The following is a 17,452-nucleotide window of genomic DNA, read 5'->3' as shown; positions in this document are numbered from 1 at the left end:
CAAGTTTATGAGTTGGATAATTAATAATTCACAAATACAGCTAAAATAATAATCAAAGGAAGTAAAAAAACAAAAATCTTTAACACAAAGCTACATAATATGGATAATATTGCCCACTTAAACCAAGGAAAACATAGAAGAAAAGGTTTTGAATGAAAAAAGGGAAATAATAAAAAATCATAAATACATATTATAGTGCAAAAAAAGAAAAAAAAAATCCTATAGCTTCTTTTTTTATGTTCGTGATCATTGAAGTCGACTGTCGATGACCAGCTATATATATTTATTTCTATTTGGACTATTATTATAATTTTTTACAATTTTTTAATGGGGAAAGTTGCACATTTTTAATGATTTTTTTTTAATTAATTAATTTATTTATTTATTTATTTTTTTCATAAGTTGAGGAAGATAAAACTTTGAATATAGCTCAATGTTCCAACTTCCATTTATATCCTTTGCGTGGAATTAATAAGTCAGTTGTTGAGTCATATATTCTTTTATCTTTGCAAAACGATTATATTGTTAGTTTAACATAGCAGGTCAACCGGCCCAAATAGTTTTCAATTTCTTTTACATGTCGGAGGTGCAGGCTTTTGCCCAGCTCCAAGGCATATTACCAATATTGATCATATGAGAATTTGAATTTAATAGTTTTTAAATTCTAAATTATTTTGTTAGTTTAAAGTTGGACCTAATTTCAGGTAATATGATTTGTTAATGTCTCAGTCAGTTCTTTTTGTCTCCAACCACCAATAGCTCTTTTCTCACCGGCAAATTAGTTCCTCCTAATTTTCAGTTTGTTGGTTTTTGTTTCATTTTAATCTTTCCTGTGGGCTTGCATTGTTTTCAGACCTAATTTCAGTTATATCTTTTATTTTTAGTTCTAATTTGAGATGTAATAATTAAAAAAAAACTATTTCATCTTATATTTTTCCTTAGAAAATTGAATGATCATACCCAATTTCTTAATTAAATAAGTTTGGTCAATTTTTTAACTTGAATCGAACTTTGCTTACGAGTTATTTTGGACTTATTTTGAACTCATTTCAGATCAAATTTAATTTTAGTTATTTTAATTTTTAACATGATGTCTCAAAATATGTCCAAGAGGGCGGTGAATTTGACTAAAACAAATTTTCGGTTCTTGTTCAAAACCTTTGAAAAATTGTAATTTAGTTCTACCTAGTTTTTCTACTATGAAATATGTGTGTGATACTGCTCAAGTAATTAGTTGCTATAAAGTTGGCTTAAAAATATTCAGTATACTGATCTGACATGATATATTAGCATTCAGTAAAAATACCAGTAATCTGAATAAAATCACAGCACAACAAACAGAGCAGTAGACAGAATATATCAGTTGACAGCAAATATAGCAGTAAGCAAATTACATCAGATCTTAGCAGATTCAACAGTAAATAAATTATCTCAATTTGTAGCAAAGTTAACAGTAAACTGTATCAATTCTCAACTCAGCAAAAATAATTCAACCAAAAAAATAAAAGTGCATAAATTTAAAGAGTAAAGGTTGAGAGAATTGAACACTAAATTTTTATAGTAGTTCGACCTAACTAGCTTACATCCACTCTTTCAAAGATCCCACTTTGAGTCTTCACTTAACTATTATTCTCTTTTAAAGGCAAGAGACAAAAAGCCATTTACAAATCTTCACACCAAAGCTTTTACAAGTAGCTTCACACTTCTACCAAGTGTCAACCCAAACACTTTTCACAATCAAGCTTCAATAGGTACTTGAATGGCCTCTCATACATGCTAAGAAGGTGTTTAAAACTCAATCTCACTCAATACAACAGAATCTATAAAAGAAGAGATGAATAGATATGTCAATGATGAGCAATAAAAACAATTTGAGTACTTTGAATGAAAGCTTTAATGATTTTTAGAGATTAGGAACAGTAGAGAAACTTTCATTAAGTGCAAAATGGCCAAAGATAAGTGTATTTATAGCCTTAGATCGTTTCTGACTGTTTGAGAACTCATTTGAACGTTACAATTTCAAATTTCAAGAAAATAGCCGTTATTTTTTCATTTTCTGCGATGTTGTGCAGAGTTGGGTCAGTTAGCAAACCAATTAGCATACCAGGGACAGTAGCAAACCAGTTAGCATACCAGGAAAGCTTTTTTTGCATAACTTTGAAAACTTTAAAACTTTACACTAAATTATAATAAAATACTTTTAGGTCACTGATAATTCAAAACAAGTTTTGAAAACTTAGGATAAAAATTTGAGGGATTAAAAATAAGTATCATTGGCTTCTACTTCTCAATTCTTTTCACAAGCAATCCTAAATTTCTTAAACTATTCTCAAACTATATGTACCTTCAATTTTGATCTTCAATGCAGCTTGGAAGATAACCTTTTCTTTCTTTATCTTCTTTGTCTTTGATTCGTCTTGTGTTATCTTAGAATGTCATCCTTTCTTTAAAGCACAAGTTCATCATCAACTCCATGAATCTTTTTCTTTATCCTTAGAAAAGTACAACACTTAAAATAAGATTAGTTTGATTCTAGTTGAATTTTGTTATCATTAAAATTCATACTCCTTTGACCTCATGAGTCGACATAACAAAATCTAATAATAATTAATTAAAAAAATAAACTATTCATTTTAGATTTTTCCTTCAAAAATTGAATCAAACTGAAGATGCTAAATTCTTTAAAATTAAAAATTGATCTAAACTGATTTACAAAAAAAATTGAGCTGATTTTCCTAATTAAATAGGTTCAGTCAATTTTTTCAGTCTGAATCAAATTCTTCTTACCCCTACAATTGGCGCATCAATAAATCAAATATTACTATTTATTTTATCTAAATTTGATCGAAATTTAAATTTAATATCGTATAATTAATTATGGATGTGACTCCAATATCAAAGAGGTAAGTACATCTTAGTGAATAGACTTTTTTATATATATATAGATAATAGACTTTATTTTATGATAGGCACTATATTTCTATTAAAATAAATTTTTAGCCATAAATTTGGAAAACCAAACAAAATCAAGTTTCATGAAATGCTGAAAATCACATTGAAATAACACTATCCTTCACAAATTACTCTAACAAAATAAATGGACTAAAAGAAAGAAATCTAGACTTGTCACCTCTTAAATACATATTCTGCGAAAATAAGCATGGTGGGAAGAATTTTCCTTGTGTCATAGATTCACAGTGGACCGAGTTTAAACACAAATTTCCTTATATATTTGATTCAATTATTAGTTATTCCTCTGAGTACAATAAAAAGTATTCATTGGTTTGATTGCCTTTTTGGAGGAACTTCTTGAACCACAAAGCAGAGAGTTTGGGAAATCTCTCCAACTGATTATTGTAATCAACATAAGTGATTCCAAACCGAAGAGTGTAACCAGACATCCACTCAAAGTTATCAAGAAAAGCCCATATATAGTATCCTGTCACGTCAACTCCCTTCCTGTCAGAATTATATTAAAAAAATAAATAAATAAAGTCCAACTTTTTTTTTGTTAAATTAGACTAATTAATAATCATCTACGTAATTATCATTCGGGAAAATTCTTGTCCGATGGAGTTTTTCCCTATAATCCAAGTATGGAAGAGGTGGACTATATTATGATTTGTGTAAGTAAACATAAATCAATATATGCTTGAACTCACTTAATTGCTTTCAGGAGGTATGAGAGATGGAGACTGTAGAATTTGATTCTCAAACCATCATTAAGAGCCTCGTCAACTGACAATGAGTAGTTGTTGCTATCAGGCATTTCTACAAAATTAAATTACCAAAATATAAAGAGGGAGTTGATGATATATACATGAAAATTATACTAAAACCTTTTACTAATTGCAAAGAGAGGTTAAACTTTTAGAGATTGTACCATTCTCAGTGATGTAAATGGGAGGATTGTTATAGTTTCTCTTTAAATATAGCAAAAGTCGTTGAATTCCCTTTGGACAGATGTATATCATCTCAGAAGCAGTCTGTATAGAAATTATAAATTTAAATCTAAAAATAAAGGAGTTCTTAATCATTAGGTTATTGTGTTTGTGTGTGAGAGAGACTCAGAGATAGAGGGGGAGAGAGCATACTGGCTGACCAATGGGAATTCCATCTTTCTCATCAGTGGAAATAAATATATAATAGGATTCAATTATAAGACAGGAACAAAAAAGGCATAAATCGCTTTACTAGTTTAAGATATCGGCTATTAACTCTGCCATCGGTTGTGTAACTTAGGTTAACAGTAATGTAATGTAGGATGTAACTTCATCGGCATAATTTTCTGAGTACTAATTGATCCCAAGGAAATCAAAGGACCCTTTTATCATCTCAGATTGTGATTCTGTGAATTCAGGTAGCCTGTCTCCTACCAAATATCGCATGGTTTCAGAATAGTATCGGATGGACGATCCTATATTAAGAAATCATATTGATAATTTTAGCTAATTTTTCACATTGTATCTAATATATATATATATATAAATACACACACACACACAGGTAGAGAATTAAGAAAATCCAACAGTCCAATTGGTAAGGATGGAAAAAGAGAATTCGGGGAAGAAAAAAGAAATCTCACCATCCTAATAAGAAGTCAAGGCCTCTAAGGGCAGCTTTCCTGCTGGCAACAGTTTGATATTTGGGTACTGTAGGAGTGGGGGTCGTAGTAAGGCGTGAGGCGAAATATCATCCACTAAAATTATATAAAATGTACCAGGTAATGCCCAGAAAAGATGGTTGAGTCACAATGGTCTTACTTAAGTACCACCTCCTTAGATAACATTTCCTAGATATACACTTCATACAATCATAATATAATCAAATTACTGGTAAGTACCATTTTCCCATAACACTACTATGGTACTAAGGATTTATGCCATGAAGGCATAGATAGATAGAAGTCGCCACTCAGGTAATAATCAGGACATATTCAGTATTTCTTCCAAGGGTCATGGATGGCAACTTACTCCTTACAGACTTTCCACAACCGTCATTATCATAGCCCAATGTCTAGGTTCGGGATAGTGGGTACGTAAGAGAAAGGTGTTAGGCACCCCTTACACCTGGTCTAACATCGTTAATTCGAGTGTCTGTCATCTACTAATATTTCTAGAAATCTTATTTATTATTCCTCTATTAAACTTTATCCTAAAAATGCAATTCTAATCCCACACATGCAAGTAATTCACAAAAAGATTGTTGTTTACAAATAATTTACATGCACAAGTAATTCATATCTATGGGGTTACTAATTATTTAAATGATATTTACCAGATGACTAAAATTAATTTATTATTGAGAATTTAATTTATAAATAAATTCAATTTTAAATAATCCTAAGTTTCTATTTAATCTAATTAATTAATTTTTCACTAAGTTACACTAAGGATAATATTATGTACATGTGTAATTTATTCTAATATCATATAAGGCCTAAATAATCACAATCTAATAAAGATTTCTATCATACAAATTTATTTTATAATTACTAAGTATTAAATTAAATTTATTTTACATACTAAGGTTAGTTTAATTTACAAACAAGATTAATTTTAATTTACAAAGTATTTATTTAAATTAATTACATGCAAAAGTCAGTTAAATTAAAAACAAAGTTAATTTTAATTTACCAAATAAAAATCCTATTATTACTGCAATTTCATGCCAATGATTATTCTAGGAATTTAGGATTACTTACTTGTAAGTAATTGCAGTTGTCATTGAGGCAAGTTACCCTTAAAAAATGGTCTTCTCTTCTAGTATGGCAATGATATTCTTGGCTTACTCTCGTTTAGCTCCATATAAGCTCCACGCAAATGCCATCTTTGGTACTTACCTTAGGGCTACTTACCAATTTTGTTTGAAATAAAAGAAAATAAAGAAAATAAGAAAATACAAATAACAATTCACATTGAATTCTAACTCTAGTATCCTAAAGGGGTTAAAATTCCTAATCAGTTATAACTACCTAATGGTCTAAGTCTTTTAATATGATCCAAACACTTCATAACACCTCTTGAATTAAAAGAACACAGAAAAATAGATCAAATATCAATTAGAACCCAAGAACATACAAGAACTTGCATAAATATATAATTTTCAGATTTTGGCAGATTGATAGTAATAAGAAATCAGATTTTTAAAAAATAGTTAGACATGCCTAAAAATCATGAAAAAATTACATAAGATAGCTAAAACATCATACAAGATCATAAAATTTATAAACCAAACAAAACCCTAGCCAAATAATCTACACAAATCATAACTTTTTCTAGTGTTAGAATCATACTACTTTTTTGTAAAATTCATAACTCATCAACCACAATAGATATGAATGCGAAACTAATTGGAAAAGATTGACAAGATTTTGAACTTAATTTTAGATATTAGATTCACACAAAAATATTAACAAACAAGGGAGATATGGGCTTCACAAATCAGGTACTCTGTAAATCAGGTTTTGCAGGAATCCTAAATTCAAACAGCAATAACTCACAAAATCAGCTTTTTCAGTGATTCTCGATCCTACAATTAATACAATTTTGTGTTGAATATGAATATAATTTTTCTAAAATTTTTATAAATTCAGAAGATAATAAAAAATAATAAAAACATGGAAGATAAAAAACTGAGTAAGTGCAGAGTTGTGTATCCTCTCAAATTAAATATGAATACATAATCTACATGAACATGCAAGATAAATTAGAAAACAAGGAGCATAGAATTAAATATTACAGGGTATAGATCTTGAAAAGAAAATGACAAAAACTAACCTTCAAGAAAAATCTTGCAAGAAAATCTTCTTGAAGAAAAGAAAAGAAAAGAACCAAAAGAGTTTTGAATATTTTTCTAAGTCTCCTATAGCTTTAAAATATCTCTAAATAGCTCTGAATTTTCTGAATCTTTCTAAATCTCTTTTTTTTTTCTTTTTTTTTTGTCTTCCTCCTTTTTTTTTCTTCATCCAGTAGGGTGTTTATAGGGTTTTGGGAGAAAAGTGTGATAGGATTTGAAGTCTTAGAGTGATAACGTTCAGATAACTTAAATAACTGGGATTGGGGAATTTGGGTAGGACTGGGATATGGGTGAGGTATTTTAACCAATAGGAAGAGAGGGAAAGGGGGAAGCCAAAATATGGAGTAAGAAAGAGAGTGGGGCCAAGTGGGAGAGAGAGTTTATATGGGAGAGGGAGAGAGAAAAATATATTTTCTTATTTTAATTTTTAGAAAATAAATTAAATGAGTTCTATTTAAAATTCCTAACAAGGTTTTTTAGGCCCATGGGACCCAATTAAACTTAATTAGGTCCATTTAAGAACTACAAAATAAAATTTTATTTAAATTAAATTAATTTTCCAAAAAATATATTATTGTTTTTTTTTTCAAGATCATGCCACGGAATTAATAATTCAGTTTCATGCCTCCAATTATGTCTTACAGTCATATAATTTTTCATCATCTGGTTTTCCATGGCCTCAATGCACATACTCATCACAAAATAAGGGTCTACAGTTTGCCCTCCATTTTGGTGAAAGTTGAAATCAATGGGAAAGCATTGCTCAAGTTTCATCAAAGTGAAACTCAATCTTTTAATAACAATGAAACATTAGCTATAAGGATAGAGTACATCTTGTTCGGTCGACATACTCTATGCTATGAGACTAGCTACGATCTCATAACCGTGATAACTGTGTCATGTGAAAATCAAGTGTATCTTGCTCTATCAATACACTCTGCATCATGAGACTAGTAACAGTCTCATAACAGTGATAACTATGTCATGTGAAAATCGAGTGCATCTTGCTTTGTCGATACACTCTGCATCATGAGACTAGCTACAGTCTCATGATAATGGCAACTCTGTGATTTGAAATGTTGTGGATTTGTATTTAGGATCTCGGTCCTAAACTGTCTACGTATCCCTCTCGCTATCCTGAGAAAGAATCAAACCCACTCGTAGTTCGACACTTGAAACTGTGGTGATGCATGTTCTTCTATGCCTTACACACGTACAGGTGATATGTTGATGTGTGTTCTTTTATGCCTTACACAACTATGTCGTGCGCCCTAAACAACTTCTAAGGACTAACCAAAAAATATCTAATTCATGATTTGAAAAATTTGGGATGACTGGGTCTCAAAACTCTCTCTGATTTTTGTACTTCTTGTATGCTACTTCCTATCGTAGGCATGTTGATTTTGCTAGAGATTCTAAAAAAAAACTTAATCCTCTGAGGGACCTCTTTTTTGCAAAAACTTTCTTGTAACCTCAAAATTTTTAAGGAGAACTGTTCACCAAAAAAGACTTCCTTAAGGTCACAATACAATTTCTCTATGATTTTTCTTTTTCTTCTCTCCCCTCATGCTTCATTATTCTAAAGCTATTTTAAAATCTTGTTCTAGCTTAACTCATTTCTTTTCCATGAACTCCATTCTTTATGCCCTCACTTTTGCATGAAATGCCCTTTCGGGTTTTCATCTCAGCGGTCTCGCTCTAACTTTTGCCTAGGTGGCCCTTTTGGGTTTTACACTTAGCGAGCTCTTTTTTTTCTTTTTCTCTTTTTTTTTTTTTTTGAAATTAGACAATTGTCAGGGCATTCATATCAACTACCTATTCTGTCATGCTAATAAGACAGATTAAATCAAAATAATACAGTTCAATTACCTAATCATTTGATGTATCCCTCAAGACACAAATATTCGCAATCATAATTAAATAGAACTATTCCTGGTTAATGCAATAAAAATTTCTTTATTTATTCAGGTACACCATTACTCCCTCTTACATTTAGTTTTGCCAAATTTTCAATTTTTCCAAAGTTAGAAATAATCTTTATAACATGCCGAATGACCTTTTTAGGTTTTCCATCCAGATCTTCTCTCATCTCTCCTTTTGCCTAGATCGCTTTTTGTAGATTTTTAATCTAGCATTTTTTTTACCCTTACTTTTGTCTAGATCTCCTTTTGTAGATTTTCAGCCTAATGAGCTTATCTCACACAAAGTACCATTTGAGCCTGTCTAAGTTGACTGGTTCTTGAAATCCATTCCATCCAAGTCTGATATTCTTACAGCACCTCCTAGCAAGATCTTTCTGACTATATATGGAACATCCTAGTTTGGTTTAAACTTTTCTCTTGGATCAAAAGGGACGGGCTGGGCCTGTTTCAAAACTATGTCTCCCTCTTTGATCTTTCTTGGCTTCACCTTTTTTTTAAAGGCCCTAACCATCTTCCTCTAATAAGCATGCATATGATACAAAACTCGTATCCTCTTTTTATCAATCAAAGCTAGTTCTTCATATCTCTTCTAAACCCATTCATTTTCCGATGGTCTTAGCTTTAAGCATCACTCTTAAGGATTTAAACTCTAACTTAATGGGTAGCATTGCTTTAGTCCCATACACTAAAGAGAATGGGGTTGCCCCCGTGGATGTTCTTGTAGCAGTGCAATAACCTTAAAGAACATAAGGGAGTTTTAAAGGCAAATCCTCATATCTTTTAATCATTTTCTTCAAAATAATCTTCACATTCTTATTGGCTACTTCAACTGCTCCATTAATCTGAGGCCTATATGGTGAAGACATATGATGCGTAACCTTAAACTTTGCAGCTAACTCTAGAAAATCACCCCTTTCCTATAGGGACACTAGTGTGGCTTAGGAATCGGCCATCTGATTCTAAGCTTGAGGCATGTGCTTCATGGTCACCTTATCAAAAATTAGCTATTAGAATCTTTATATATTCTAAGTATTGCCTCAATTTTCCTTCCTTCAATTCCCATTCAACTTTAATATAAAAGACCACTTTACCTCTTCTTTCTTTACCTTAACATTTATCAATGCTTCTAGGCCACAGATGCAGACCTCATATTCAGATCTGTAGTGATTTTGTATTGTACTATGTCTCAGTCAATTCCCAACATATCTTTATAAGCCTAGACAAATGTTTCTTGGTATTTTGTTAATAAGGCTATAAATTTATCTCTTTCTTCTTGGGTTAAATCTTCAGCTAACTTAATGTTTTTAGGATTATCTAGTGTACCCAAATTAATAGAGATCGATTTTGATGCATTAACAAAAGCAGATTCTAAATGATTATGAATGTCATGCATATGCCCATTAGAATAAACATCAAATAAGAAAGCAAAAGGACTAGTCATATTATTAATTTTTGCCTCGAAATCTTCATTAAGTACATCAGAAATGGAAACATCAGTATTAATACTGTGAGCATTATAAAAGACAAACTCAAACTTAGGAGTGCAGCTTTAGGTGCTTGGCTTCCATATAGTCTTTAGATCAATGGTGCTGATTTTCTGTTCTAGCTCTTTCACATGTGGTAACCCCTAATCATATGTCTAGGTAATTGCCCCCTATTTCAAGAACTTAAGAAGCTTTAGCTCTTCTTTCTCTTCAGTTGGCTTATAGCCCAAACCATAACTCGTGATCTACCTCTTCATCTCAAGAAAAGTCACCAGGTCATCTATACTTTTTCCTAGGCCTATGCTAGGAAAAACTTTCATCCCTTTCTGCACAGTAGCCACTTGTGGATCCATCTAGTTTTCATAGATCATAGAAACTTGAAAACCAAACATTGGTAGAGCTAAACCATCTACTTGCAATGCAACTACCTCCTCATCAAAATCGGTCCAGACATCCAAATTAAAGGACCCTCATCATAATTAGAATTGTCATAAACATCAACAATCATTATAGACTAAGGTTCATTAGGCTTTTGAATGGATAAAGTCAATAATTCTGTCAGGGTTATTTAGGGTGGTAGAGATCATGTAGAGAACTAGTGGAGGTGAAAATTTTAGTTAGGCATAGGTCTAGTGCGGGTGTTTGGTCAGTTTTTTGGGTCGGTTATCTTTTTTGCATCAATTAGGTCTTAGATATAATGCTTAAGTTGAAAGCATCAGTCGGTGTCATGACTGTAGGTTTGGTGGAATTGGCAATATTGGTCGATATCATAGCTAGATGGGAGTGAATTTGGTGGTGGTTTAGGTGCTAAGAGCTGCAGGAGGTCTTAAGCTTTGAGACACTTGAAAATTATGGATAAGGTTGGTTGAATTGGGAAAATCTCCTTGGGGTGCAAGACACAATTTGAACCTCAATAACTTTAATATCACTTAATTAGCCCACCTCGGGTCCTCTTTCCAAAGTTGACCATAATTTTCTCTTCTAGCTCAAATATCTTAGCATTTAAGATTTCATCAAGCATGACCATAGTCTCTTCCATCTTAAGTAGGGCAGGTAAAATCCTTACTAGTCTCTTCCCTTCTCTAACCCAAGTGGCCTAATGGGAAGTCTCTTTAGTGTGTTTCGAGGCTATGAAAAATAGGATTTAAGGGTTAACCTAAGCATGCTATATACATGAATGCAATGCATGAGTGGACTTTTTTTTTTTTTACCTTTACTGTAACAAAACCAAAATCGAACCATACTAATAGAACCTAAACTGAACCAAGACTAAACCATATTAACTAAACTAAACTCGGACTAAAGACTAAATCAAAACTACAAAAGAACATCTCTAGAACAGAATCTTCGCCCCCTTATACCTCCAACTCTCATGTGTAGGGTAGGAAAAAAAATTCTCTCCTAGGCTATGGTACACTGGACACACCAACAGGAGGTGGTCAAGGATGATCCTTCCCTCACAAACAAAGGATTTATATCGTTAAAGTTTAACCATAAGTAAGCATCCTCTTGCTTAACAAGGGTTTTGAAATGGACTTGGGCCTATACACACATTGAGTTTATGCATAGACCTAGGTTTATCTCAACTACCACTAGAACTTATGGTTTGAATAGTAAGGTTATAAATTCAGCATAACAAAAATCTACGAGGTACCTAGGGCTGAAATCTATGGCTCATAGGCTTCATCGGTAGGAAAAGGGTCACCCATGCGAGAGCTTGTCCATTAAGCACAACGGCCGGAGCTTGAGCTCTTTTATATACTCAAAGGTACGGGCATGGGGTGCTAGCATTCACCAATTCATTATAGCTCGAGTAGAACTATGATCTCCTTAGCTAGTACTAGCGGCGCTAAAAAGGGTAAAGGTGATCCATGTGATAGTGTAGTGCAATGCAAAAAGTTTAACATAGGAATAATACTAGACTAATAGAAACATGTTGGAGTAACTATCCATTTAATTCCAAGTGGAGTCACCAAACTGTAGGAGCGGGGGTTCACAGTAAGGCGTGAGGCGAAATATCATTCACTAAAATTATATAAAATGCACCAGGTAATGCCTAGGAAAGATGGTGAAGTCACAATGATCTCACTTAAGTACTACATCCTTAGACAGCATTTCCTAGACATGCACTTCATACAATCCTAATAGAATCAAATCACTGATAAGTACCATTTTCCCATAACACTACCATGGTACTAAGAATTTATGTCATGAAGGCATAGATAGACAGGAGTTGCCACCCAGGTAATAATTGGGACATATTCAGTATTTCTTTCGAGGGTCATGGATGGCAACTTACCCCTTATAGAGTTTTCACAACCGTCATTACCATAGCCCAATGCCTAGGTTCGGGATAGTGGGTACGTAAGGGGAAGGTGTTAGGCATCCCTTACGCCTGGTCTAACCTCGTTAATTCGAGTGCCAGTCCTCTACTAATGTTTCTAGAAGTCTTGTTTATTATTCCTCTATTAAACTTTATCCTAAAAATGCAATTCTAATCCTACACAAGCAAGTAATTCACAAAAAGATTGTTGTTTATAAATAATTTTCATGTACAAGTAATTCCTATCTATGGGGTTACTAATTATTTAAATGATATTTACCAGATGACTAAAATTAATTTATTATTGAGAATTTAATTTACAAATAAATTCAATTTCAAATAACCCTAAGTTTCTATTTAACCTAATTAATTAATTTTTCACAAAGTTTCCCTAAGGATAATTAAACTATATTAATTATGTATATGTGTAATTTATTCTAATATCATATAAGGCCCAAAAACCTAATAAAGATTTCTAACATGCAAATTTATTTTATAATTACTAAGTATTAAATTAAATTTATTTTACATACCAAGGTTAATTTAATTTATAAATAAGATTAATTTTAATTTATAAAGTATTTATTTAAATTAATTACATGCAAAAGTCAGTTAAATTAAAAACAAAATTAATTTTAATTTACCAAATAACAATCCTATTATTACTACAATTTCATGCCAATGGTTATTCTAGGAATTTATGATTACTTACTTGTTAGTAATTGCAGTTGCCATTAGGGCAAGCTACCCTTAAAAAATGGTCTTCTTTTCTAGTACGGCAATGATATCCCTGACTTACTCCCGTTTAGCTCCATGTAAGCTCCACGCAAATGCCCTCTTGGATACTTACCAATTTTATTTATAATAAAAGAAAATAAATAAAATAAGAAAATACAAATAACAATTCACTTTGAATTCTAACTCTAGTCTCCTAAAAGGGTTTAAAATTCCTAATTAGTTATAACTACCTAATGGTCTAAGTCTTTTAATATGATCCAAACACTTTATAACACCTCTTGAATTAAAAGAACACAGAAAAATAGATCAAATATCAATTAGAACCCAAGAACACACAAGAACTTGTATAAACATATAATTTTCAAATTTTGGCAGATTGACAGTAGTAAGAAATCCAGTTTTTAAAAAATAGTTAGACATGCCTAAAAATCATTAAAAAATTACATAAGACACAAAACATCATACAAGATCATAAAATTTATAAACCAAACAAAATCTTAGCCGAATGGTCTACACAAATCGTAACTTTTTTCAATGACAGAATTGCACTATTTTTTTTGTAAAATTCATTACTCATCAACCACAACAGACATGAATGCGAAACCAATTGAAAAAGATTGACAAGATTTTGAACTTAATTTTAGACACTAGATTCACGCAAAAATATTAACAAATAAGGGAGATATGGGCTTCACAAATTGGGTATTCTGTAAATCAGGTTTTGCAAGAACCCTAAATTCAAATAGGCATAATCACAAAATATAAAAGTTTTTTCAGTGATTCTTGATCCTAAAATTAATAAAATTTTGTGTAGAATATGAATATAATTTTTCTAAAATTTTTACAGATTCAGAAGATAACAAAAAATAATAAAAATATGGGAGATAGAAAACTAAGTATGTGCAGAGTTATATATCCCCTTAAATTAAACATGATTACATAATTTATATGAACATGCAAGATAAATTAGAAAACAATGAGCATAGAATTAAATATTACAAGGCATAGATCTTAAAAAGAAAATGACAAAAACTAACCTTCTAGAAAAATCTTGCAAGAAAATCTTCTTGAAGAAAAGAAAAGAAAAGAACCAAAAGAGTTTTGAATATCTTTCTAAGTCTCTTATAGCTTTAAAATATCTCTAAATAACTCTAAATTTTCTGAATCTTTCTAAATCTCTTTTTTTTTTTCCTTTTTCTTTTTTTTTTTGTCTTCCTCCTTTTTTTTTCTTCCTCCAGCAAGGTATTTATAGGATTTTGAGAGAGAAGTGTGGTAGGATTTGAAGTCCTAGGGTAATAAGATTCAGATAACTTAAACAACTGGGATTGGGGAATTTGGGTGAGATTGGGATATGGGTGAGATATTTTAACTAATAGGAATAGAGGGAAAGGGGCAGCACCTATAGAGAGTGAGAAAGAGAATAGAGCCAAGTGGGAAAGAGAGTTTGTATAGGAGAGGGAGAGAGAAAAAGATATTTTCTTATTTTAATTTTTAGAAAATAAATTAAATGGATTCTATTTAAAATTTATAGCTAGGCTTTATTAGGTCCATGTGGCCCAATTAAACTTAATTAGGTCCATTTAAAAACTACCTATATTAAATTTAAACAAAATAAAATTTTATTTAAATTAAATTAATTTTTCAAAAAACATATATTTTTTTTTCAAGATCACGTCATGAAATTAATAATTCAGTTCCATACCTCTAATTTTATCTTACAGTCATACAATTTTTCATCATCGGGTTTCTCACGGCTTCAATGCACATACTCATCACAAAATAAGGGTTTACAAGTACCATCCAGGAACCATAAACAGTAATCCCAATGGAACCCTTTTGAGAAACCTCCATCTGTTAATCACAAGTGTATTAATTCTAATTTCAATTTAACAGCCTTCTTCTCCATGATATTTATGGAGTTTCATACTCTTGCCTCAGTTTAAACCTAGCAATATCATGAACATCAAATATTAATAAATACAGACCTGATACCTGTCCTTGTGTATCTTTACTGCACTGGCATGGCTAGGAAGCAAGTGGTGGACAACTATATATGGTTCGGTTGCAGAGTTGCCGGCCGTACAATTCCCAACATAGTCAGAACATCGAACGGGTGCAGTCTCCGAATGCATACCCTGTATAACTAAATAAATTTGGTTCATTGACAGAGACCCAGTACTTCACTCTGTCACCAAAAACTTGGAAGCAGAAGTCTGCATAGTCTCGATAATCATTCCTGAACGTTAAAGTGATAAATTGCTAATTACCATTTCTAACTGCAATAAATGTTTTAAAATTTCAAAAACACGTTTAAACTTACACAATTTTATAGCTCAAGAATCCTCCATACTCATCTTCAAGGGCTTGAGGAAGATCCCAGTGGAATAAAGTCACCAAAGGCTGTATCCCTATCCCATTAAAACAAACACAGTTCAGAATGTTTTAGCGTATATAATATTAACCCTAATTGTGATTGCCAATAGTTCTGATCCAGTACGTAGCACTGAGCCAGATATCAAGTTCGAACTCTAGCCGAAATCCAATCAACAAAAACAATGATTAATTGTTTTATAGAAATTCACACCTTCCCAGTTTATTCCTCCGCTAAGTTTTCCCTCTAAGAAGAAAAACTGCATTCAGATCATTGGCGTTGGTGGTGATAATAAATGTTTTATCAAATCTACTGATATGGTGCATTATTTATTATTATCTCCATGCACATAGGGGAACATAAACCAATAACAAGTGATTATGTGAAGAAGATGATGTTCTGAGGTGAGATCTTACAGGGTAAAATCCTAGGCCAAGATAGGGAGAATCTGTAAGAGTCCAGTCCGATCTCTTTCATCAAACTAATGTCCTCCTGTAATATTTCTAATCAACATCTTTCCAAATTTGAGAAAAACTATATATAATAATTAGGACAAAAAAAGTCTTTTCATGTATTTATATTTTTGTTGAATTTTTTATCCATTGTTATGTTGAAACACTTAATTTCAAATCTTATGAAACTTTATTTATTTGTTTGATTTGACCGAACTTGAAATTTTATAATTTTTGAAATTACTCCAATTAATATTATTTGCTTAAAATTGATTGATCGTGAAATTTTATCTTTGATTTTCTTTATGAAATAACTGTCGAAAAAAAACATTTTTTAATAAATAATTTATCAAATTAAATTAATTGGAAAAAATTATAATGCAGAAAAATATTCAATTTTTTCAATTGGCTAAATTGTATTTATTGAAATAACAATAAAATATCTAAATATATACAAATAATTAAGTCGTACCTTATATAGATGATAGAAATCTACAGCCGCATTTCCTGAACTATGATCCGTTATTTTATCTGCAAAGTTGATAAATATATATGTGTTACATATTTACATATAAATCTCGCTTTTATTGTTCATATTGCCAGTATATACACTGGTGCAAAATTATTAATAAATAAATGGTTCTTACAAACAGATTTAATTAAGCCAAGATATAATAGAAAAAGAAAACAGTAGAGTGGAATGTGAGAGACCTGGATATTCCACTGTGAAAGTGTCCCATATGCTTGGTTCTCTGCCATCTGTATGAGCTGCTCCGTCAACCTAATAAGAAAAAAAAAAAAAAAAAAAAAAAAAAAGACTAAAAACTGAAGAAAGAAGAAAATGAAGATGAGGGAAAAGATTTATTTTTCAATTATTGCCTTCATTAGTTTAATATTTCCTTCATAAAATATTTAAAAAATTAATTTTCTCAGATGAGAAAACTTAATCGGACATTGCTTTCATGGGTAGCTCTTACTCGAAAAGCACTTGATCCTGCTTCAAATATAAAACCATTAGGGAAACTGCTTCTGCTAAGAGTGGTAGACTGGACTATGTGACCTCTAGCACAAGCCAGCATATAAGCCAGTGTTAAAAGGCAGAAGAAAAGAAGAGATTCTTGAACTTTCATATCCACTACTCCTTGAAACTTCACAGATTCCAGTCAAGTTCTAAACTACAGGATTCTGGTTTCAAAAATGACAAAAGCTAGATAGAATTAAAGAATGAGAAGACCATAAAACAACAAGTTGATTCCCAAGAACCTGAAACCTAAAATGTTTCAAGCAGAACCTACATATATATAAGGGCCTTGGAGGGTAGCAATCCTAAAATAACAAATCAATCACTTGCATATTCTGAAAAG

General features: G+C 31.4%; 1 protein-coding gene across 1 annotated transcript; it reads right to left on the bottom strand.

Moving 5' to 3' along the window:
• Positions 1-3,248: 3,248 nt before the first annotated feature.
• Positions 3,249-17,218, bottom strand: LOC110648036 (vicianin hydrolase-like). Its single transcript, XM_058151957.1, has 9 exons — positions 17,066-17,218; positions 16,800-16,869; positions 15,586-15,673; positions 15,450-15,501; positions 15,251-15,400; positions 15,063-15,116; positions 3,884-3,986; positions 3,663-3,771; positions 3,249-3,459 (listed from the first exon to the last, which is right to left on the bottom strand). Exons 1-9 carry the CDS (start codon positions 17,216-17,218, stop codon positions 3,249-3,251), a joined length of 990 nt encoding a protein of 329 aa, XP_058007940.1.
• Between the last annotated feature and the right edge of the window lie 234 nt (positions 17,219-17,452).

The sequence above is a fragment of the Hevea brasiliensis genome, chromosome 8, assembly GCF_030052815.1.
Source record: "Hevea brasiliensis isolate MT/VB/25A 57/8 chromosome 8, ASM3005281v1, whole genome shotgun sequence".
Taxonomy (NCBI): domain Eukaryota; kingdom Viridiplantae; phylum Streptophyta; class Magnoliopsida; order Malpighiales; family Euphorbiaceae; genus Hevea; species Hevea brasiliensis.
This window is presented reverse-complemented; position numbering and strand designations above follow the sequence as displayed.